At 32.3% G+C, this 26303-nt stretch overlaps 1 protein-coding gene across 1 annotated transcript in view; it reads left to right on the plus strand.

The window, feature by feature from the left end:
• LOC146993124 (sentrin-specific protease 6-like) overlaps nucleotides 1–26303 on the plus strand; it is a 180513-nt gene that overhangs the window by 91569 nt on the left and 62641 nt on the right. The window contains exons 5-7 of the mRNA XM_085807767.1: nucleotides 7614–7666; nucleotides 7771–7887; nucleotides 9424–9549. Of these exons, the coding sequence (XP_085663893.1) occupies nucleotides 7614–7666; nucleotides 7771–7887; nucleotides 9424–9549 (296 nt within the window). The remainder of the gene's footprint in view (nucleotides 1–7613; nucleotides 7667–7770; nucleotides 7888–9423; nucleotides 9550–26303) is intronic.

A 26303-nucleotide genomic window follows, 5' to 3' on the forward strand; every position in this document is an offset into this window, starting at 1 on the left:
TTTTTGGTTAACTAGCTGTTGTTGTCATTAAGTATCAGTCCATCTGACATTTTCCTTTCTGTGGCTACTCAGTTAAGTAAGCAGGAAGAAGCTAGTTCCTTATGGTGCCAAATGAAGTTTTTGTTTTCTTTGATACTTTAAAATAGGAATCCATTGATGTTTAGTTGGGAGTAACAAGTTTATGCATATGAGTTTCCTGATAATGTTATATAGGATTAGCTATACTGTTTCAGTGGGAAAGACTGATTAAAAATTGAAGAATTTATCATAAATACGAGTCTGAAACAGAAAACGTACAAAAGCAATAAAAAAGCATTTAATTATTTGAACTTTTTTATCCATGACGTCTTTTACAATTTGCACATGTTGTAACTAGAAAGTTGAAAATGGTCAATAAAATTGCAAAATGTAATCTTCATAATGGTTTAAGTGGTTTTATATATAAGTTCTTACAAAGTAAGTTTTGTGTGCCAGTAAGAAATAAATGATTTCCCTGAAACACAATAATCATCGTTGAAACATAAGACATTTTATACCAAGCAGCCAATAAAGATCAAGCAAAATGAGCTTGCAGGAATGTGTGAAATAGATCACAGTTCTAACACAGTAGGGAAAAAAGTTGGGACTTATTGTGGTAAGATATTTCTGAGTTGCAGTAGAATACAGTGGTGCCAAAAAAGGTGCATCACCTGTGGAAAAGTGTGCAAATAATGTGTTTTACATAAAGATCATATTGTTACAATAAAATAAAGTTTTAGGATTAGTATTAATCAAGTTTTATTTGGATAAATAAATAGTTTACACTTAATAACTCACAAAATGAAAAAGCATGAAAAATGCAGTATTTAACAAAACATGAAGCAAAGTAATTGATGCACAAATTTTTTAAGTAATGTAAATTCTACATAATGCAGTCATAAGGATCACTTCAGTATTTAAGGAATCCTCCACGAGCTGCAGTGACAGGTTTGCAGCAGTCTGGCAAAGAAGACATCAACTTCTTAATGTAATCCTGGGCAATTTCATGTCTCCAAACCCTAATAATGCTTTCTTGCAGTTTAATCTAGAAAGTCCTCCACGAAGGCATCCCTTCCTTTAGGCAGATAGCCCTTGTGTGCTTTGCCATAATTTAATAATCCAATCCAATCTTGCAGTTTAATCTTAGTAACAGACTTTTCAGGAGCAATTTTACCTATTATATGCCAATAGCTTTGAGTGTGATTCAGATGAGGACTCTTCTCAGGCGAGTTATGAACTTTTAATAGCAGATTTTGTCAGATAGGCCTCCATTTATGGAGCATCCTTTTATTTTTAGAGCATCCTTTATTTTTACAACTCCATAAATGGAGTTTAGATCACTCCAGATTATGGGTGTCCGGATTAACGACTTTTGAATGTATTTATACACAGAAGAGGAAAGTAAAAATTTTTTTGGTAATGCTTTAACCTAAATATGATACTGCACTTCCAGAATACATTAGTTGTTTTTACTTGATGTTACTAGTGTACTCTGGAACTGCAGTATCATATTTATGTTAAAGCATCAGCAAAAAATTTTTACTTTTCTCTTCTGTGCTAATATTTTAAAATTTGCAGCTCAATGCGCAAATTTTTTGACCAAATAGGTCTTTCTCTTTCTTTTTGTACTACTTTCTACTTTTATATTTATACATATATTCATGACATAATTGCAAACCATTTACCTTTGATCATGTTAAAACCTATTAATCTTAATGGCAAGCCACTTAGTCTCCAAGAAGGATGCGCCACTGCTCCAAAGTAATGCGTGGAAAAGCCTCTCCTTTTATTTCCTACCTCCATGCCTCCACCTATAGGGGAAAAACAGGAGCAAAATTATTTTTGTAACGAAGGCATCCCTTCCTTTAGGCAGATAGCCCTTGTGTGCTTTGCCATAATTTAATAATCCAATCCAATCTTGCAGTTTAATCTTAGTAACAGACTTTTCAGGAGCAACATCCATTATGTTGTTGAGCAACATCCATTATGATTTTGTAACATCCATTATGTTGTTGAGATGAAAACTTGTAAATGAGGGTACAAAATCCTGCACAAATAAGTTTCATTGTATATTAGGGTGCAGAGTTTTGATGAAAAATACAATTTAGAGGAATATAAATGATCCCAAATAACTAGCTTTAAACACTCCCTCCAAGATGCGGGTATAAACTGATACTTCCACAGTTTCAGTAAAAAATTTCAGGCATTCAAGCCTTTTGCTGGATATGCATTCCCAGGCCATTTAGTCCACTGGGAAATGCGCAGTAGACTGTCTACTGCGCATTTCCCAGGAAAACCTGGAAAACTGGAAAAAAATCAGTGAATTCAAAATTTGACCAAAAAATTCAGGGAAAAATTGGAAGTTCATATGGCTATCCCCCAAAAAAGCGAGTTTTGTGCTGACGTTGAAAGTGATCACTTTCTTGTCAAATTGTGTATCACGTGAGCGGCATATGGGCAGCTGGCATAGAGCCAGTTTTTGAAGCTCTAATTAGATTGTCTTTTAAAAAGGCAAAGCAAGTTTCCAGCAACTTTGGTTTCCAGTAAACTTGAGAATCGCATGTGCAGTGCATGTGGAAATAAACAAAATACTTATTGTCATATAAAACAAAATCGGTTAAATCCTAGTATATGGTACTATGAAGGTTAGAATCAAAGAATATATATTGTTAAGAAGGGAAATGCCAGAACAAGAGTGGCTCCGTTCCAACGTAGAAGGAAACGGTGTCCGCCGATAACATCGCGGGCGAAACCGTTGCGGAGAAAACAATGCAAGGCCAAAACATCGTGGGAGAAAACATTGTGGTACAAAATATCGTCGTCGAAAATGAAGCTGTTAAAAAACTTCGCAGTTTAAAAACATCGTCGTCGAAAATATCGTGGTAAAAAATAAAGTATCTACAAATCATTGCATGACGATAACCTCGCAGACATGCTTTTTTCAGGCTTTAATAATTGTAAATGGATATTCACATAATAATTTGTGAGCACAAGATGGAAAAAAGGATAATTTTTACTTTCATATTTTTTATTAACTAATAAATTTTTGCTGATAAAGTAAGAAGGAAACTTAAGCATAGAAACTTAATGCGACATATAGCTTTTAACAGAATTTTAAACCGACATAGTTAACTAGCAAAGGTCATTAATAAATTATTTTTTATAGTTTTTACTGGTAAGTTTTCATGAAAAGTATAATGTAAAAAAGATTAGAAAAAGGAATGTAAGTAACTGCATGACCTTATCTATAAAAAAATTGCTAACTTAATTGTGAGATTATTTTCTTTATTTTTGTTAATCTAATACTCTTATAGTGAAAATTATTTCATGTTTTGCTTCAGTTTATTCTTAAAGTGTTATTAAAAGTTTCATGCACAGTACAGTCAGTTATTGAATGTCGATTTGTTAGTTATGACGAAAGTCAGCTACATAATATTTTAGTAGGGTTTGGATTTATTAGATTATGCCAATGCACTCTACGGCTATCTGCTTAAGGGATGGAATTCCTTTGTGGAGTACATCCCTCAGGAACTGGTTCATATGCACATTTAGAAAAATTACAAAAATATTCATGCAGCTTTTTGTTTGTTTGTTTTTTTGTTCCTTGGAAATAATGTATACTTGCAGTGAACCTTCTTGGTAACTATCTCCCTGAGATGAACAGTGTTTTTGAGATCAATAAAAATAGGTTTTGATTATTACGCAAGTTCACCGCATCCACACAAGATTAAAATAATACAGAATTTTTAGTGGTCGCTTTAATTTGGATTGCTTAAATTTACTTTTAGATTTAGGCATTTCTTATTAGCACTTTAAAAGTATTATTTAATTTTTCATATACATTTTATACAAAAATTTTGTAGTTATTTACTGAATTTACGATGACCAACTTCCTAAGACAATTTTAATGTTTTTCTTCAGTGTTTCTTAATTTTCAAAATATCTTAATTTATGCGCTCGGGAAATCTGTAGCGAAATAAGATAGAAATAGATAAGGTCATGCAGTTACTTACCTTCCTTTTTCTAATCTTTTTTAGATTATACTTTTCATGACAACTTACCAGTAAAAACTATAAAAAATAATTTATTAATGACCTTTGCTAGTTAACTATGTCGGTTTAAAATTCTGTTAAGTGCTATAAGTTGCATTAATTTTCAATGCTTAAGTTTCCTTCTTACTTTATCAGCAAAAATTTATTAGTTAATAAAAAATATGAAAGTAAAAATTATCCTTTTTTCCAACTTGCGCTCACAAATCATTATGTGAATATCCATTTACAATTATTAAAGCCTGGGAAAAGCATGTCTGCGATGTTATCGTCATGCGATGATTTGTAGATACTTTATTTTTTACCACAATATTTTCGACAACAATGTTTTTAAACTGCGAAGTTTTTTAACCACTTTATTTTCAACGACGATATTTTGTACTGCGATGTTTTGTAGCACGACATTTTCATAAATCCTGAAATTAATTCTAGTGGTATGATGACATACCATCACAAAATTTAGTGCACATATTTTTTGATTATGTATGCTGCTAAATAAATATAAAATACCTGATTTTATTTATAAATATCATTAAATAAATTTCTTTCTTTCGTTTAGCTGCAAAATGTCTGCAAGAAAAGACAGTTTTAATCCAGATTGGGCAGATTCTAATCTCAATCATTAGTGAAGAAAACAGCACCTAGTTATAATAGTAATAATTTGGGAAATTTTTGTGTTTTTAAGTAATACCATAATTAATTTACTTCTTAGCACACCCAACATGCATTACGCGGATAGACTGGAATTTTCTTAAAACACACCTGGAAAAGTTGGGAATTTCATTCTTCTGTTTGAGTGGCAACCTTATTTAAACTAATTTGCAGCTGCTTTTTTCCACTTTTGTGATAGTAAAGCAGGATGTTTTTATTTTATTTTATTTTATTTTTATTGCAGTCATTCAAAATAAATCTGTGCTTCATGAAAAATTATGTTTCCTTTTTTATCTTTAGAAAAGTTTTGATTTTGATGAACGAATGCATTTTAGGATTCTCAAGAATTAAATTAAATTTGTGAATGCTTGGACTACCATTCAAACTATTATAGGTTATGATATTGACCTTACATCCACTGAATTGGAATGCAAATTACTGATTAGCTGTCTAATTGAGTTGGAACAGGGTGCGTAGTGGTCCTTACAAGTGCTTATTAGTCCTTATAATTGAAAAAAAAAATTATAAAGGCCCTTATAGGTACTTACTTTTTCTCTAAAACACTTATTTTTCTGCTTTTAGTGCTTTTTTTTTAGCTTTTTTTTTTCCTATGACCATGCTCTTTTTTTTTTATCATCAAAGCCGAAAGTAAATAAACAATTTTTCTTCCTTATCTAAAGCGTTAGATTGTGAATCAATACTCTTTAGATTTAGTGCTGATAAGCTCTTTTAAGAACTAACTATATACTAAAAAAAAAAAAAATCATGAATAATAATTACCTTTCTGTTAAACGTGACTCACAAACTTTTATATTACAACTACTTGAAAAACTGATGGAGAGAAATGTCCAGTTAATTATTCACCAAGTCACAATTCTGTTTCTGCGAATCCAATGTATATAAACGTGAAACAACACTAAAGCGTATGAGAAAATGAAAAGTATATTGATCCATTTTCCCAAAAAAGGTCACATTGCAGAAAAAGAATGCAGTAACATTGTTTTGGAATATTCCCATTGCATTAAACATATTGTCTAGTCGTACCTTACAGAATTTTAAGACCTATGATGTAAAAAAAAATGAGATTAAATTCATTCATTAATGAAAGAATTACATTTATTAATGAAAGAAAGTTATGGGAAACGTTTAAAATGATCTTTATTCTTTCCCATGGGCGAGCCTCTGTTGAACAAGGACTTAGTATCAGTAAAAATGTAGCAACAGAAAATTTCAAGGAAAATTCATACATCGCCCAGTGCATAGTTTGTGGTTATGTGAAACATGCTGGTGGGATCCACAATGTATTAGTTATGAAAGAGATGTGAGCATCAGCTTTTTTTAAGTCATTCACAGTATCGGTTATATTTGGAAGAGCAGGGGGGAAAATATTTTTCAAGATAAAAAAAGAAAAGCAGAATCAGCAAAAGAATTGATTTCTCTTGATGGAAAGAATACTCTCTTAGAAAGAGAAGTGCTTGAAAAGCCCGAAGTTGCAAAACACTTTAATCTTTTAAATAAATCTAATGAAAAGTTAAAAGTTTCTTGTGAAAAACAAACCCTGTTAAGAGAATTGGATTCAGACATTAATCAAAAGAGACAAATCAAAAATCAAAATGTTAGCATTCATTAAGAAGCATAATTTTTTTTCTTGTTTCTTTTTTATGCTATAAAGTACTTTGTATGAATATAATAAATATTGTTTATTATTATTTTTTTTCTGTATTTTTAACTGAAATTTCGTCATTAACTCGTGCAATATAGTTTTGCATAGGTTTTTTCCCCCCCTCTCATTGTAAACTTGTTCTGTAAATTGAACTGTTATTTAAAATTAAAAGTTAATTGTAATTGCGTTCCTTGGTTGAGTAATGCTAATTTTCTTGTAATAAATACTGAATTTCTCATGTTTTAAATTACAAGTCTCATTTTTCTTTTAAGATCATGCAGTTGTATATATATGTAATTAAACAGATGCTTATTTTTTTTCTTAAAGTGTGCTTGAAAAATACTTATAGGTGCACATATTTTTAACTAAAATGTGGCTACTAACCCTGCAGGAATGTTGTCTTGCAATGGATTTCCAGTCATAGCGATGTTCCTGGCAATGAGCAGGCAGATGCACTTGCTAAGGAGAGTTGTGGTTTTAACCAAATTGAATTACGTGTCACTCTTAGAAGCATCAAATGGACAAAAAGAGAATGCATTTATGAGGCCAGACTCTGTCACTACAGGGATGTTACAACTGCAAATAATTAGTACCTTATTGGACAAATAGATATGTGTTTCTCTGCCAAGAGCTGTTGGTGTGGCTTGCTTTAGATTCATGACACAGCATGATTACTTACAGCCTCATCTTTTTAGATCTGGACTTGCTGACTCTCCAAACTGTGTGCTCTGTGCCTCTGCTCTAATTATTGGACATCATCTTTTTTCTTTTACTTCTTTGCAAGATGTTCTTTCATCAGACTTCTTTATGACTCTCCCAACGACAGGAGCAGTTTCCTTTATTTATTGGACTGCAAGGTGCCACATGCTTGAAAGAGTGTAGCCGGGCATAATTTAAAAAGAATGCACATTTCCTTAGTTGTTTTTCTCGCATGTTGAATAATGCTGCTAAATATGAATTTTTGAACTATGATTTGTTGTTTCCTGTGTTTTAAAATGTTTCTTAAGTGAGACATGGCATTGTCACTGAAAATGCATGTGTTATAGCTACTGTTTTATCAAGGTGTTATTATTAAATGAATTATATGAATTTTATTATTAAATGAAAAATAAATCAGATGAGATACTTATATTTTAATTTGGGATGGGGGAATTATAAAAATTTATTGCAGAATTTGCTACATATACAAATTCATATTGCTTTTTTAAACATAATTTTTATTTATTTAACAGAATGCACAACAGGTATCGGTAATCATGGGTCACCCTGAAGACACTATTACACAGTAGGTGTTCTTTTTATTCAGTATTATTTATATAAAATTACATGTATGTTATACTCTCTGCCCCTTTATATTTACCATACATTTTTAATGTATTTTATTTGCAGGATTCTAATATATCCTCCACCACCGATGCGAGGAGAAATAGAAATTACTACTAAAGATTTAGCATGCTTAAATGAAGGAGAATATCTGAATGATTCAATCATCGACTTTTATTTGAAGTAAGAATTTTATTTTGTAAGAAATTTATGGAAATTAATTTGCTTTCAATATGTATTTTGCTTATTCAGTATTTTTAAGGCTTATAAGTTATACAATGCAGGCATTCGTGTTTGTATGGGTTTTCTGATAAATGTAAATGAATTAAGCAAAATCATGTAGGTGTAATGTGCAAAAAATTAAGTGCAGTTTTATTGATTAGATTAAATTTTTATTAAGACAAAACTTATCACGTTTTATACTATATGTTAGCTACCGCAATAATAGTGCACATGAAAGTGTAATTTTATTTAATCTGGGAAAAATATGGAAATTCTTGAAAACTATTTTGTACACAGCTAAGGCATTATGTTAGCTTAACTAATCATCCCCCCCATGTAAATGTGTAGCATCATTCTTTTCTCTTTCTTTACTCTCAATTACTAATGACAATTTTTTCTTATTTTTTACCTTCACGAAGCTTATTTGCTAAAACCAAATTCATTCTCCTCATAGAGCAGTAGCAATGATATATCTCTTTGTATTCAAATTCAACACATACCTAACTGATGTGAGTAGTAAGTAATTTTAATGTAAGCAAGATGAATCTACATGAGTGTAAAGCATCACTATTTTTTAATATACTGAACAAAGCATGAGCCAGAAAAATTAGTTATAAGATATGTAGTTGCAAAATAAAGTATCAGGAGTAAGCTAGAAAATTACATGATAATGATTCTGCATGAAAGTAGGATGCTGACTGCATATTGCAATTCTGAAGAAGCGTTGGGTGTCTTTATGGGGAATTATCATTAACTAAACTTGATTCCTAGTGAGAGTGTCAGGCAACTGATTGCCCAGTCTAATATAGTAACTACAGTCCAGAAGAATGTTTAATTAAAACTTAAATCTTTTTATTAAAACATTCTTAACAAATGCAGGTCTTGTGCTTACAAAACAATGCTCTCAATACAAAGAACACTTACTCTACTGCTTACAGGATTTAAGCTAATATTAAATGTAATTTGAAATCTTGTTAATTTAATCCCAGAAATAAAAGGTAATCTAATTTCATGAACAAACTAATCTAGCAAAAAGTTAACACTGATCTAAATGACTTTCGGTACTGGAAGAAAATAACACAATAGTCAGCGTTGCTGCCAAAGCTCTTTCCTAATTTTCAAGAGATCTGCTGTTAAATACATGTACCTAATTTGCATCTTGGCAAGAGCTGCTGAAAGTAGATGTGTTAGTAGAAATAAAATAATAAGGTAGTTAACACAAATCTTACAACCTTCAAATATTACATGTATTATATGTTTAATTCTTCTGCTTCAGTTAACTTTAGTGAACTTGAAATTGTGTCTTTTATGTTGTTATAAATATGTGCCTCTAAAAATGACAAAATGGATCAGAAATTTTATGAATTTTCTTTTTAATAAAAGGCTTTAGCGGCCATGAAAAATCTATTAAAAATTCCTTTTGTGCTACAATCTATTAAAAATTCCTTTTAATTGCAGTGGAATTTTTACATTTTGTGTTTGTTCATATGTTTTCAGGTATGTTTTCTATGAAAAGCTGTCTGATTATGAACGTGAAAAAACACACATATTTAGCTCCTATTTTTATCCCCGTCTTACACACAAAGAACGATTTCCAGGAAACGCTGATGATGACCAGACTACGTATGTATTATCACTTTTATTCTGCCCCCCCTTAAAATAGTATACAATACAAAGTCCGAGATTTGCGATTCTGGATTTGGAATTTTTCCAGATATTAGATCTTCAATTTAAATCTAGTAAGATGGTACAGTAAGACCCCGCTTAACGCTGTTTCGTTTAGCGCTGTTTCGGTTTAGCACTCTTTTATTTCAACCCGGGGATTCCACGAAATCGCTCGCTGCGTACGGGGATTCCCCAAAATATTATGCAGCGATAGGTTTCAAATACATATCCGAAAGAGTGTAATTGTATTTCTTGTTTGGTGCGGTATTGAACAGACATATTTTGAAGGGGTAAATGTGGAAGATGTCGAAGAAATAATTCAAGAAGCAGCGGCTAGTCTTTCTAATGATGAGCTCAAGGAATTAACTGAACAAGAAGTAAACAAAAATGTTGACAGCAGTGATTCAGAAGAAGAGCAAAAAGAACTTTTGATGGCGTTTGTAAAAAGGAGTTTGTCTACCATAACTGAAATAATGGATCAATTAATTGAAAATGATCCGAATTTTGACAGGAGCTCAAAAGTAAGGCGTGGTGTTAGAGATGCTCTATCCGTTTATGAAGAACTTTTAAGAGAACAACACAAAAGAAAAAGGCAAACAACATTAGATGCTTTTGTCACAAAAAGGCAGAACACTGAAAACGCGGAAGGCTAACTAAATATGACTGACTGAGAATTTTATTTGTTTTTTTTAAGAATATTCGTTTTGTTATTTATATTTTGTTTTTATTTTTGCAAGAAATAATAATGTGGTATTAATTTGGGCTTTAAGAAATAAATGTTTGGTTTTATTTTTATTAAAAAAGCATACTTTTTAAATTTAATACCTAACCAATTTCCTAGCCATCTTCCCCTAACCCCAATATTTATATGTAAAGATAGCCTCGTTTAGCGCTGTTTCGCATTACGCTCTACTTTGATGGAACGTATCCCCCACGTTAAGCGGGGTCTTGCTGTATGTAGAAATTATAAAATTAAAAATATGAGATCGTGATTTATGAAATAATGAAGCATTTGCGATCGAAATCATAAATGCTTCAAAATTACAAAAAAAGGGTATCCAAATTAACAACAAAAAAAAAAAGCTTAATATTTATTTGTTTACTTTATTAAACATTTCATTGAATGCAAGTTCTTTAAGTTGCTTCATTTTTTGTGCTAATACTTTCTCTTTAATTCTGCAGACAGACCTAATTTCTTGTTCAGTTACATTTCTGAAGTCCTGTAAATGCTGTCGAGAATTCTGACTAAATTTTCTACCGAAATTTTTTCGTTTTCAATAAAATCTCTGTCACTTTCTTCACTATCTATAGTGGTATTTTCTGGATTTAGAACCATACTATAAATTTTGCCATCTAATTATTGATTGAAGATGATTGTGGAACATTGTCATCACAATGAAAAACTTCTTTTATATCATCTTCATTTATTACTGTTTCTCCACATTTCTTTACAAAATCCTTTAATTCGAAAATTTCATCTTTGGTTTACCATATCCGAAAAACTTTAAAAATCTCGGCTATGATTATAAAATTTAGGTATCCTTCACTATACATATTTGGCTGTGTGTCATGAGATTGGTGACTAAAGACAAGTTGCTGCACTCAATTTTATCTTGCTTCTATCATGCTCTGAGACAATCAAGCCTGAATTATATTTTAGTTATTTATTATACTTGTTACTATTTATGTCAATTTCTTGCACATGCTTAAGGCTTATCTGAGTCCTGAATAAATAAATCCCCACATATATTTAAGGCTTACTGAGGGCCCATGCTAGATACCTTATCACCTGATGCAGTCTCTTGTGGGTCCTAAATTCTGCTACTAAGTATCTCACTTTATCTTCCCTAAATGCTGTTGCCCGCACCGTCCATAGGAGCCCTGGCACTGGTATTAAGTTATATAAAGAGCATCTTAAAGAAGGTTAATTCATTACAATCTCTTGGTGATTTATTGATTTTTTTTAACAAGTGGAAGATAAAATTAATAGCAAAATAATAAGCACAAGTATTATTTTAGTTTAATTACATATATATGTTTAATACTTTTTATATTAAAATGTGTTGTTTTGAGGTTGCGCTTGCGCAAGTAATTTTTGCATAATTTTGTGTCCGCGCGTTGTTCAGCTTTTTTTGCCAACTTGCACTTTCATGCCTGAAATATATATTTCTGACCAAATGCTTAAGGTATGTTAATTTTGAAGGTTAATTTGCTAATAATGCTAGGTTTTATTTTATTTTTATTTATGCATTTCTGATATATATACACTGCTGGCTATTAAAATTATGACACTGTGAAGGAAAGCAAATATAAAAAAGATATTTATTGTACATGAATCGTATGGCATGGACAAAATGTTTAAACTTGTAAGCAGCTTGGGGGGGGGTTTATAGGAGTGCAAAATTAGAAGAAACAGCTGTCGCTCCTGGCAGGCCCTTACCCAGTTAGGCATGGTGTTGGACTAGGCTTGGATGACAGAAACGGGCAATTCATTCCATGCTGTTTAAGTCTATGCCACTCTTCATCAACCGTATTAGCTGGAGAGGGTGGCATCCCAGTCTCTTAGCAATCATGACCAGATGTTTTCAATGGGAGACAGATCTGGAGACTGTGCAGGCCAGGGCAACAGTCAAATACCCGGTGTATCGAGGAAGGTGAGAATACTACATGCAAAACAGAGAGACGAATGTCCAAGCCTCGAAGAGAGAGTACAATTTAATTTTTGCAAAAACTAAGCACATTCTCAAGGAGACTAAGATATCAAAATCTAGCTATGCTTAAACCCGCCTGCTAATAGACATGCACTGAATTGTACAGAAACTTTGTAGGAAATTTAAAATTGATTAATACATCAGGCTACAAGTTGATAAATTTATAACAAAGACTAAGAATGAAATCAAACTGCTAAATTTCAAATAGTTTATTTTGTTTGTTTATTAATATCTCGTTGTTTTTGTTCTTTTTTAGTATATCACAATTACAACTTATTATAAGGGGTTTGATATATAAAAGCAAAGTAAATGGAGGATCTTGATGTAAAATCTGCAAAAAATTTATTTAAAATGCTTTAATGCTGTATACATCATATACTGAAATTGCACAGTATTTCCAATTTATGGTACATTATACAGGTTGGTTCAAAACTATATGTCAAAAATGTAAAGCCAGGTAGAGGGGACTTAAATAAGCAGGTTTTGTATAGGAAAGTGTATGCGGTAATGCCGCGTTGATCTTAGTAGAGAGTGCTGATGAGTACGACGCTATAAAAGCACAAGCTGGATTCTTCATTTTCTGCACGGATCTCGAGCAACATGCATTGTTACACCAATGTGGAACTTGCCGACATGCATTTCATGTATGGAGCTGCATATAGAAATGAATTTGCTAAAAGATTGTATAAGGAGCGATTTTGCAGGGAAATCTTACCTAAACCAGCTGTTCACAGACGAATGTGGTTCTAGCACAAGCTCACTTAAGTGGGAATGTCAGGAATCACCTGGACACTGTCTACGGCTAGCATTGGATAGGACGGGAAGGGCCAGTTACCTAGCCACTGCACTCTCCTGGTGTAACCTGCTTGGATTTTTTCTTTTTGGGGTCATATTAAAGCCTTCATGTACGGAAGTCCCGTCACATCTGCAGAAGATCTTGTTTTCTGCTTGTCTGTTCTTCCTGGACATGTACTCAACATGCCTGACATCTAAAGCATGACAATCCATGTGCCACTACTGTGAATCTTGTATTGCTGTTGGCGGTTGCTCTTTCAAGCACCTATTGTAAACTTAATTTTTTTAAAATTTTGTCTTTACTTGTCCTGTGATTCATTGTCCGCTTTAATGCGGCATTACCACACGTATATTACTATATGAAATCTGCTTATTCAGGTCCCCTTGCCTTTACATTTTTTACATATAATTTTGAACCACCCTGGATATATGGTAAATTATAAATTTTAGATGAGGCTTCTGATATTCAAGTTGATAAGACTATCTAGAATATAGGCTAGACATTTTTCTTCCATTTATTTTGCTTTTCTAACGGTGAAAATTACTTTCCAGATACGGGTGCTTTTCTTGTATATGAACTTTATTCTTGGAAATACAGTAATTTTATTTGTTGTGCCTGTAAGCAAAGCTGCTTTTGAGGCTAAAGTATTATCAAGAAGTTTTAAATTGTTACAATTGATCCATTCTTTTTCAAAATTGCCTCTGGATTTTATTTGCCAAAAGTTTAAATAGACTTTGTTACATAAATGCATCTGAGGTTTAAGTAACATTATTTAAATTTAAATGAAATCTAAACCCCTTCCTTAAACATCACATTCATAAAATTCTTTTCATAATTTCTGTAAACACTCCATAAAATTTACCGAGTTAGGCATTTCCCCTTAAACATCATGTTCCTAAAATACTTTTCGTAATCATTTGTTTTTTATTGCCTCATTTTAGTATTCCCAAAATTTTTAAACTATTGGTATCAATAACAGCATATTTTCTGCAAAATTGAATTTTTTATGCGTTATAAAATCATCCAAAATTCAGTGCATTATAAAACTGCATATTTAATGTAAATAATTTGTACTGCAAATTTAAAAGACAGTAATTTTATATACATAAAATTGCATATTTTCTCATGAATAATTTCATTTTTAAAATTCAACAAGGTAGGCATTATACAATAGGAACTATTCACACACACACACGTACCCTCGGTTGGTGACGAAGTTCTCGCTGAACATTTTTGGCGAAAAACTCCATGGCGCCATATTACTATCTAAATTTGTTTATTACATTTTGAACTTTAAGCTTAAAATGTCTGCAAAAATGCAGTTTTCGCATGTGCAAAAACCACATTTATAACACACAATTTATGCCAAGAATCTGAAACGAAAACAAAAAAATTAGATAGCAAAGCTAAAAAACTTGCTAAAAATATGTATTTTGTCTTGTACAAATATCTAGAACAAATAATTGTGACTGTGAAATCAAATTTTTAAGATTTATGCTTATTTTCTATTAATTAGTTCTGTATTTAAAATAGTTTCATTTATACAGAGCAGTATAAATGAAAGTCCAATAGTTTTTGGCGCTTCATTTAATGAACAGCTGAGCCCACAAGATACACAAGTCTAACAAAATCACTACTCTTACATATGTTCTATATATGTGAGCCAGATGCAATGGGTTAAGAATTTAATGAAACAAATATTAGAAAAGATGTAACATTTATTCGAGGAACTAAAGCAAGAATCTGCATATTTATAAATTTGGAGGATTAGTTTTGAAGGTTTAACTATAGAACCTGCTTCTTCAGCTGCAGAACTGCAAATGATGAAAGCCAATGATTATCATAAGGTGATGGTATTATCATAAGGCAATAAAAATGAGAGGAGGAAGTCAATCAGTGGTACCCCTTTTATGACAAAAAATGCAAACAACTTCTGAAATAATTTCCTTAATTGCTGAGGGTAAAGAATCATCCTATAAACGAATTGTATTGTATTGCAGTGCCTCATACCCATTAGCTAAGTAATTTATTTTTTAGATTTTCAACTTTGTTAATTAATAACTTTTACACCATAAAAATTCAATAGAGTTTATAAAAAAGTAAAAGTATTTGCCTTAGAAATTTCATCATGGTTTCTTTTGATTTAAAATATTATTCATTAGTGTTTCAGTAGAAGGTATACTTAATGGCTAGAAACAAGACTTTGAGAACTTCATTTCTTGTTTATTGAAGTTGAGGAATTAATTTCCCTTACTCAACTCTGTCTGAAACAAACACATTTTGTTTTCCAAAATAAATATTACAGGCAAACTTTGGGATTAGCCATGGGAAGCCATCTTAGTCCTAGCCTTGTTGATATCTACATTTATTATTATGAATAAAATTTATTTGAAATTATAAACTTCCCTGTGTAGTTTTGCTACATTAACAAAACATTTTGCTCTGTGTGAAGGCAATAAAGATGATTTAAGTAAAGTTCTTTCAGTAATTAATTCCATTTATCCTAACCTATTTATTTTATGCAGTTTACTTTTGAACTTAGGATATCTAATTCTCTTTCATTTCTATACATCTTAGTCACGTGCAACACATATCCAGTTTGAGTACTACTGTTTACTATAAACCTTCGTCTATTTGCTTTCTACCATGCTTCAAATGATGTCATTCGACTAAACAGAATTTAACTTCATTTTATTCCTTCATTTTCGGTGCACTTCAGGTTTGCTTCTCCAAATCGGTTCTTGCGTGGTGCATATTGGTCCTTACAAGTGCTTGTAAGTCTTTATATTTGAAACAAATTACAAAGGCCCTTATATAGTGGTGGCCAAAATTGTGGACACTTTTGGAAATTTTTGTTTTTGAACTTTGTATGCTTATAGAAAATGTTACGTTTCGCAAAATGCAAACTTGTATATATCATTTTAAAGAGAATTTATTACTGAATTCAATACAAAACACAAAATTCAATTACTTGCAATACAAGAAAAGTGATATGTACTTTAATATAAATAAAAAACAAAATTATGAAGTGGTTTGCAATGTCTTGCTTTCCTGGCCAATCACTGTTCTTGTTCTGAGAACCAATCAAATGTTAGTAACTGCCAGTAGAAGCTGACATCATGTTTACACTTGAAACAATTCATTATTTTGCTATATCTGGAGTCCGAAAGTTTTGTTTACAATATCAGGAGACAAATTCAATAAAAAACAAAGAAGGAAAAGGCTGAAAAAAGGTGCACCACATCTATTGATGACAGAAGAGTAAAAAGACTATGTCTCCAAGAGAGAAAAATGTCATCAGCGACCATCAGAAGTGATCTGAATCATGCTGGTGTTTCTGTCAGTTCAAGAACAATCAGGAGAAGATTAACAGATGTTGGACTGAGAGGTAGAATTCCACGAAAAAAGCCTTATCTTAATTTTGAGCAACGAAAAAGAGACTACAGTGGGCAAAGGAACACATTAATTGGACATGATCAGTGGTCACAAGTTATATGGAGTGATGAAACTAAGATATCGTTATTCGGTAGTGATGGGCGAAAATATGTAAGATGTAGAGTAGAAGAGCTACATCCTGACTACATTCAAGCAACTGTGAAGAACCTAGTTAGTGTTATGATTTGGTCATGCATGTCAGCAGATGGTATTGGTCGCCTTCATGTCATCGATGGGATACAATGCCAGAAAATACATTGACACTTCTAGAACCAAAACTTCTACCTTCCATCAGAGATCTCTTTCCCAACAATGTTTTGTTTATTTTTCAGCAGGTTTCTGCTCTTTGCCACACGGCCAAAATATCGAAAGAGTGGTTTTGTACAAAGAGTATTAAATTGTTGTCATGGCCAGGAAACAGTCCTGACCTCAATCCTATCGAAAATTTGTGGCACCATTTGAAAACTCTTGTCCGAATGAGGCGCCCATCAAATAAAAGGGAACTAATTGAGGCTATAATTGCTTCCTGGCGTCATGTAATAACGAAAGAAGAGCTTAAAACTCTTGTCAGCTGAATGTAACATCGATGTGAAGCTGTAATCAAAAATAAAGGGTACCCTATTAAGTACTGATAACTCACTGCAATTATCACTATCTAATGTATATTGATAACTATTATCGTTTAACTTTTTTATTGCAAATAATTTAATTTTGTGTTTTGTATTGAATTCAGTAATAAATTCTCTTTAAAATGATATATACAAGTTTGCATTTTGTGAAACATAACGTTTTCTATAAGCATACAAAGTTCAAAAACATAATTTCCAAAAGTGTCCACAATTTTGGCCACCACTGCTTGCTTACTTTTTCTCTAAAGTACTTACCTTTTTTTTTTTTTGTTTGTTTTTAGTGCTTTTTCTTTTTAAATCAACTTTCATTTTCTTTCATATCAAAACCGAAAATAAATAAGCAACTTTTCTTCCTTATTTAGAATGTCAGATTATGAATCATACTCCAGGAAATAGCTTTTTTCCCTTTTCTCTGCAATAACGTAACCTTTGATTTGTATGACTACAGACTGGTGCACATCGTTCTGTTGGTCAAAGAATTGTGAATGGGGTAGAAAATTCCAGAACATTCCACATGCCTTTTTCTCCTATTGCCTGTACCCACAAACTTTCGACATGCCTCTGCCTCCAGTTGAACTTCTATCAAGATTTTAATAATCTGCATTCCGCTTGATCAATTCGTATTCACATTTGTTTATTTATTTGCATGCTTATGGTATAAGCATGTATATGAATATTTATAATATAAATATACTTGCAGTAAATGCTTAAGTATAGATAAACTTCAAAAATTGGTAAGTCTGTTTTAGCACAGATTGGCTTTCTAGGCAAGAATATTGTGAATGGCTTAAAGCTTGTGAAAACAATCGCAAGGCCATGTGCCAATCTGACTGCCTTCGATTCTCTTCCGTCCTCCACGAGCGTCTTAAACAAAGGTGCGCCGTCACGAAAAGGCTAGACCTTAAATTGTAAGGCACTGTGTTGTAGTGTCACTAGATTGACCAGCAGAACAACGATCTTGATCAGAGATCTCTAAAGTAGGAAATATAATTCTATCTGGCACCTTCGTTAAATGATCAACAAGTACTACCTGATGTGTATGTGGTTTAGAAACCAACTCTATCCTGAAGTTAACCTTTGATAACTTCTCTACTACTCGATAAGGTCCCTTGTTAAATTTACATAACTTCTTAGCCGTTCATGGCTGTACCACAGGAGTATATAAGTACACTATATCACCTTTCTACGTTCTTCTGATAAGCTTTAGACTGTCTCATATTTTCTTGTTTCTCAGCTGCAGTAGTTAAATTTTTCTTTACTACTTGAAATGATTTTTGCAGTCTTATGAGCAAATCCTTTGAATATGTCTTAGTATCATCATATGTCTTAAAGTTTGACCGTGTCAAAATGTTAACAGGTAACGTTAAATCTCGGCCATACAAAAGAAAAGCCGGATAATCATCCAAAGCCTGATGCTTCCCAGTTCTATGTGCTAACAAAGCAAATGGTAAATGCCTGTCCCAATCTTCTTGTGTTTCAGACACCAAATGACTTAAAGAATTGATGAGTGTACCATTTAACCTATCCACAACACCATCTGATTGTGGGTGATAACTTGTAGTGGTGTGTTTACAAATTCCAAGTTTTTTTTATAGACATCAGTTATAGCTTGTGAAGTAAAATTAGTACCTCTGTCTGTAATTATATGCTGTGGCACTCCATGAGAGAAGCAATAAACAATTCCAGTTTTTCAATTATACTTTCAGACGAGCAATTTTGTAAAGCATAAGCCTCTGGCCATCTAGTGAAATAATCAGTAATAACCAAAATATATTTATGTCCAGAAACTGTCAAAGGCAGAGGGCCTACAATATCCATGGCAATATGTTTAATTGGTCTATTAGCTATTGGAACTCTCATTAAAGATGCTTTGTGTGAAGCTTTAAAACCACACTTCTGTATACGTGAATGACAAGACTTTATGTAATTTAGAATTTGTTTATGCATGTTCTTCCAAAAGAAAGCTTTCTGAATTCTATGAAGTGCTCTATGAAAACCAGAATGAGCAGCTACAGGTGAATCATGATTCTGTTGCAAAATTTGTGGAACTAATGTTTGTGGTACAACAATTCTATTTTGTTTTTGCCAATGTGCTTTAGGATTCTTAAATTTACAGTACAAGATATCATTTTCAATCGAAAAAATTTGTGAAAGAGGTTTTGGAGTTTTATTGTTTAGTAATTCTTCTTTCATTTGTTTACAATAAGGATCTAGACCTTGTTGTTCTTTAATGGTATGTATAAGCTCAGGTGTAGTAGAAGTTTGTTCAGCTACATTTACAGATCTGGTTAAATAATCAGCAGTCGAACTAAATTTTCTTGGTTTATGAACAATTTTATAATCATACTGAGACAACCCCATTATCCACCTGGCAATCTTAGATGTTGGATCTTTTAGTTTTAACACATGGGAAAGTGAAGCCTGATCACAATAAACAGTAAAACTTTTGCCTAAGCGATATTGTCTAAAATAGGCAGGTGCCCAAACTACAGTTAAAGCCTCTTTCTCATCTGTGCTGTAATTAATTTCAGGACCTTCCAGCTTTCTGCTAGCAAAACAAATAGGGTGTAAAAATCCATTCTCATCCTCTTAAAATGGCTCCTAGAGCAAAATTCAAGGCATCTGTACACAAAGCAAAAGGTTTCTTGAAGTCAAGTAAAGCCAAAAATAGGCCGAGTTAAAAGTTCAGTCTTTAAAGTGTCAGAAGCCTATTGAGTTTCATCAGTCCAACTAAAAGTTACTTTATCTTTAGTTAATTCAGTTAGTGGTAATGCTTTGTGTGCAAAATTTTGAATAAATCTACGATAGAATCCTACCAGACCTAAAAATCTTCTCACTTCCTATTGTTAGGCACTTGAAAACTATTGATAACCTTAAGGTTTTTATCATCAGGCTTAACTTTACCTTCAGAAACTAAAGCCTAAATAAGTGATCTCATTTCTCAGAAAATTGCATTTAGAAGGTTTTAATTTGAGATTATATGCATCAAGTCTATCAAAGAGAATTTTTAATTTGTTTAAGTATTCCTCAAATGTATTAGAAGCTATAACTATGTCGTCAATGTAAATACCTATCTGTAAAGGCGAAAGATTTGCCAACACTATTGACATGAGTCTCTGAAAGGAACTGGGAGCATTTCACAATCCAAATGGAACACGTGTCCAATGATAATGACCAGAAGGTGTAGTGAAGCCACTTTTGTAGGTATCTTCGGGGTGTATTTTCATTTGAAAGAAACCTGAAGTTAAATCCAACGTAGAAAAATAAGTAGCATTCCCTAAACCCTCAATAAGCTCAAACATGTTTGGCAGAGAAAATGAATCTTCAACGGTCTTTTCTTTCAATTTTCTAAAATCTGTAACCAAACGATAACTACCATCTTGCTTCCTAACCAAAATAACAGGTGCAGAATAAGCACTATGACTTTCCTCTATTATTTTTGCCTCCAACAACTCAGCAATCTGTTTATCTAACTCTTGTCTTGAATGATAAGGAACTCTGTAAGGTTTCTGTCTGACAGGAATATTGTCCTTTAAATTGATATTATGCAAAATAGTAAACCAGTAAGTTCAGTAACTGAAGAAGCAAAAATATGCTTATACTTCTCTAAAAGACTCATAAGTTCATGTTTCTGTTGTTCAGGTAAATGACTTAAGTCAAGCTGATCACCAGTCTCAAGACTCGTTGAGAATACTGGCTGAATATCAGGTGTACTGGCATTAACAGAAGCCAAAGTGGCTAATTTCATACCTTTGTTGATGTGTATGAAGTCAAGAGAAAAATTTGCAACTTTAATGAAAAATTCATTACTATCATGTTTACTATTGACTGAATGTGCTACACAAAATTTAAAGTGCTGATGGTGAGTGAGAGGTTCAATAAGTACAGAAGACTGTGAAAAGTAAAGTGAAGGTAAAAGAGGAGATGAAACTTTGAGAATATTCTCAGAGAAAGGAGGAAGTTTATGTTTTGTCACAGAACAGCAAAAGATATCATTAGTAGGGTTACTAGGAGATGAAGTACAATTATTAGAAACATCAGCATTTGATGTAGACTTGTGAAGGTGCAAAGGCACTAAAATGTGTTGACCTAGCAATTAAGATGTATTAAAATCAATGCACAGTTTGTTTAAACTTAAAAATGTAGTGCAGTCTTATGACCTAACAGTGCAGCATACTGATCAGACAAACTACCAGTAATGAGAAATTCAATTTCAAAGATCTGATCTTGAATTTTAACAGGTAAAGTGGCTTTCTTGTTAACTAACACCTTGTTGCTTGAAATACCTTTTAAATAAACTTCACAAGGTTGAACTTTTAGTTTATTCCCAAAACACTGACAGTATTTAGCATTTAACAAGTTAACTGTAGCTCCTGAATCTAAAAGAAATTTGAGATTATTACCCAAAATTGAGCCATTCACTATTGGAAGAGGTGCTTCACCTAAAGAAACTGAATACACTGAAGGTACCTTCATAAGGGCTTCCTGGGATGAACTGAAGGCGTTGTTCTCCCTATCCTTAACTAGTTTAAATTCTGGCTAAAAAACAGGAGCCTGAGGATTTAACTGAGTCGTGTTGCTTGTATTAGCCTGTCCTGGAACCCGTTGTGTGTTAGGTGTCACTCTAGCATTACCTTGCTGGCTAGTAGTGTTACGTGAAAACTCTCGCTCTGACATTGTTGTTAGGAACCTGAGATAAATTCACCATACAATTTCTAGCTATGCGACCTAACTTATTACATCTGTAACAACGAGGACCTACTTGTCTACTATCAGCTGACCTAGACATCAACGACTGTACTTGTAAATTTCCTAACATGTTAGTCAAAGTAACAATGTTCTCTTGCTGTGCTTTGATAGCTGCAGTTCAAACTATTAACCTGTGCAGCCTTAACTGTGACACAAGGAGTGGAAACTACATTAACTTCAACAGTGTGTACATTCTTAAGCTCATCTGCATGAATCTTAACTCAAACCTCTTCCTCAGCTATAGCATGTCTTTTAGCTGCTGCATATGTTTGGTGGTTTTGAGGTAACAACAATCGCCTCAAATGTAAATGGAGACCTTTTAGAAAAATTGACAGAAGTAAATCGAGTCTCTGACTCTCCACAGTTGGATCTTCCATCTTATCCAGTGACGCAGTTTTACACGAGAGTGCCTCTATTCTAGCAGCAAACTGCCAAACTTGGCTTCTGAAAAGCCTGAATTAATGCTCTAATATGAGCATGCAATTTGTGCACTGTCGAAAATCTGTCCTGTAAGGCATCCACTACAGCAACCAAGCTGCTCTCATTTTTGAGACGAGGATTACTGCGAATAAACGCAGCCGCCTCACCCACCAATTTTACTTTAATGGCAGTCAACTTATCAGAATCAGTCCAGCCAACATGTGCTGCAACTAAATTAACTCTGTCAATAAAATCACTTAGCTGTATAGAACCTTCAGCTCCACTAAAAGTGGGAATAGACATAAGGGGATCAGCCCCCCAAAACAGAGATCCTACTAGTAGTAGCGTCACCATCGAGATAGATAAGGCCTGCGCTCTGAAACGAAACTGGCTTGTGACGTCACGGTTAAGGGACCCTCAGCAAACTTTTTGTTGGCTTTTATAAGTTGTAATTTTTTATTCATTATGTTTTAAGAATTGAATTTATGTTTACTTTTGACATCTGAAGCATCATCCCTTGTAATAATTACTAACACTAGTAATATAAAAATTGTCAGCAAAATTTATGATTATTTATTTTAATTGGAAACTAATTTTATATGAAATAACTGTCCTAAGGGGTTAAAAGCATAACACTTATTTCATTACATAATATGTAGAATATCAAATGCAGAGTAAATTTGATTCTTGCCAGAGTACTGTGTTCTTAAATTTAAATATCAATGTTTTTTGCAAATCATTAAATATCATTTTATCATGATGAAACTTAAATGCATATGTTTAGCTAATATAGCTTCTGTTCACTTTTATGTATGTTATTATCATGCAATCAGTTTGTTTAAAATTTGTTATGCAATATAAATCTTTCTGAGAATGATAGAAAAGTTTCTAAAGTAATGTATGTAAGATTCATATTAAGGTAATTAAATTGCGAAACTGCAAAATGAAATTTTAAAAATGTACAGTTATTGAAGAAGCAGTAGTAAAAAAATATTTTCAGAACAGAGGTAACGCTTATAGTTAAATAGGTATGATGTAAATATTTGCAAGAAATTTCAGTTTCTAAAAGTTTTTTAAGTATTTCGTATATTTTTAAAATATTTTCAAAAAAATTGTGTATAACTTCATTTAAAAAACTTTTTTCCTGTCTTATTTGGAATTTTAATATTGATAGTCTTCAGAGCTATGTAATAAACATTATCTCAATTTAACTACAGATTCTTGTCGAATAATTATGTATCATTAAGAGGAAAACATTAACTGTAATACAGATTAACATACAATATGTAAGTAAGAAATAATTTTAAGACTAGACTATTTAGTAATTTATTACATTCAGAAAATTTTTCTGACTCATATAAGGCATTTAAATGTTAGTCTAAATATTAAGTAGTCTCTTGCATTCGTTTGATGTTTTATAATCCTGCTACATTAATATGATAGATATAAAAAATATGCAATAATTATAGAATGAGAGATAACAAGTGTTCCCACTGGCAAACATTTTGTTAAAGTAGTGGGTGAAACAAAAAAATTTGATGCGGTGATGAGAATCAGCGAGAGACACAAAGACAGTGCAGAAAAATCAAAGTAAAAATTTTAGCTACTTGAATTTTAAAACCAATTTTTCTTCAAAGAAATGATTTGCTTTTAAAAGCACCACACCATTCTCAAATAATTTTGTTTTGAAAATAAATAATAACAAAAGAAAATGAAAATATTTCATATTCGTATAAGCTTTGTAAAACATTATGTTGCCGCTTGTAATTTTGTTTTAGACTGATTTTATAGTATGAGATACCAATTTCATAGAATAGGTTTAGAAAAACGGGTGTTTAGCAAGGAAGCTAAACTGCGCGAAGACCGGTCCCCTAGCAGTGACGTAGTAACTCAGTGCGCAGGCCTTATCTATCTCGATGGTGACGGTAGTAGGCTGTGTAGTCTGATTCCCAGTAGAATTGTTAGTCACTGCCATTCTGGTAGGTGCTCTGGTATTCTTCTTTACCAATTTATGAATTACAGGCATTGTGAAAATTAAACTGATAAACAATATAAAAGTGTAACAACAAAATAATTTGTGTAACCTTAATTAAACACAATTTATCATCACAAAGCATAACAGTAATCAAAACAGTAAACAAAAGGCAATTGTGAAAATCAAAACTTAAACTAATTAACCCTCTGAGCGTTATGACCGGGTTTAGGCGGTCAAGACGGCCTACCTCGAAAGCGTTACGGACACTTCTAGGCGGTCACTGGAAAAGTGTTCGAAAGCGTTACTGACAGTTCTAGGCGGTCAGTGGTGAAGACCTCGAAAGCGTTATGACCGCCTTAAAGCGGCCGTGCAGATGTCTCCTGCCCCCCCTTATTTCTGGAACCCTGGAGATCTCTAAATGACAGTTCTCAGTAGGAGGCAAAGAGGGTTGCTCTTTTTCGTTTTAGACCGATATGTTTAATCGCCAAGAAAACGCTTGAGCATGTAGTGGTTTATAAACAACAAGCAAACATGGACATTCTTTGCGAAATAAAAAAGTAGCATGTAAGCATGTTTTTTCAATACTCTCTTTGTACAGATAACATTTTCATAAAATATCCTTTAGTTTTTAATAAATTGAGTGTTCAGAAATATGCGAAATGCTCATGAATTCAATTAAATATTAGGAAATATTTAAACAAATTTACTTATGGATATATAGAGACATAATTAAAACCGACAAGTTATAAGTTTTAATTATTCAAGCCAAATGAATAGCGCATTTAATTACTGCATTTAATATGAATTATATATAATTACATGTAAAGAATAACATAATTAAGCAATAATTCAAATAAAAATTAGCCATCAACAGTAATTTATAATAAGCGTATTTTGAACGGGTTTATGAAGCATAATCTAATTTGATAGTAAAAATAATAATGGCGAATTATTTATTCATTTTGGAACAATATTCGTGGCTTATACTGGTTTGATGAAGTTCTGTTCAAATTCATTTCAAATATTCCAAATCTTTTTATCTACATTGATTTCAATGCGATTTTTATTAGAAAAAAATTCAATGAGTTTGATTTTCTTACATAATTGTAATTACATTGTTCAACGCAAAATAACTACAAGCAGAAAGGCAAAGGTGTGTTAAAATTTCTGTATTTTGCTATATAAATTATTAAAATAACCAACCTAAGCCTAACAACTGAATGTCCGAAATATAACCCGCAACTTTTCTAAAAGTAACAAATTTCAGTTAAAAAAAAACGCAGTAAATAAATAAAATGAAATACTATTAAGAAAAGAAGCACGAAAATTAATTTTTTTATATTTACTTACTTTATTTTTAGTTCAAAGGGGCAATTTGCCCTGAAGGACTTTTAATTTCACTTTGGCATTTTTCATTGAAAACTATAAACGGCGAATCACTTTTCAAATTGTTGCCACTAAATATTATCTCTTTGTATTATACTTAAAGAAATTAAATATTGAAGAATCTGCAAGAATGTATGCATGTTTCTCGCATTGTCATAAAACAACGGTACCTAGAGCTATCAAAATTTAAATAACATAATCTTCCATACAATATGGGCATGTGGAAGCCCTAATTTAAATTTGAAATTTGTTTTATTATCGATTTCATATTTTATAACACTTCAACGAATTTTTGATTAAAAAACTATACAATTTCAAAGCGAGTAATGTCAACACCGTACGAAAAAAATCCTATTTTTATCTCCAGCGCGAGAGAATCTAAGATACGGTCATTTTAAAATAATTTTGAGATATTGCTGTTGAACTGAACTTTGTGGTTTGAGTACGTAGAACATGATATTTAATGAGGTAACACACAAAACGTTAAAAACGCTCCTTTGGACGTAGTTTAAAATCTGAAATTTTTCATATTTTTATTTATTAGTCCAAAGGGATGTATTAGTATTTAAAACAATTGTCCGTGAGAGACTATTGTTTTAAATACTAATACA

Source organism: Stegodyphus dumicola, chromosome X1 (assembly GCF_044657685.1).
Source record: "Stegodyphus dumicola isolate Sdum_Otavi_A_Nest chromosome X1, ASM4465768v1".
NCBI classification, from domain to species: domain Eukaryota; kingdom Metazoa; phylum Arthropoda; class Arachnida; order Araneae; family Eresidae; genus Stegodyphus; species Stegodyphus dumicola.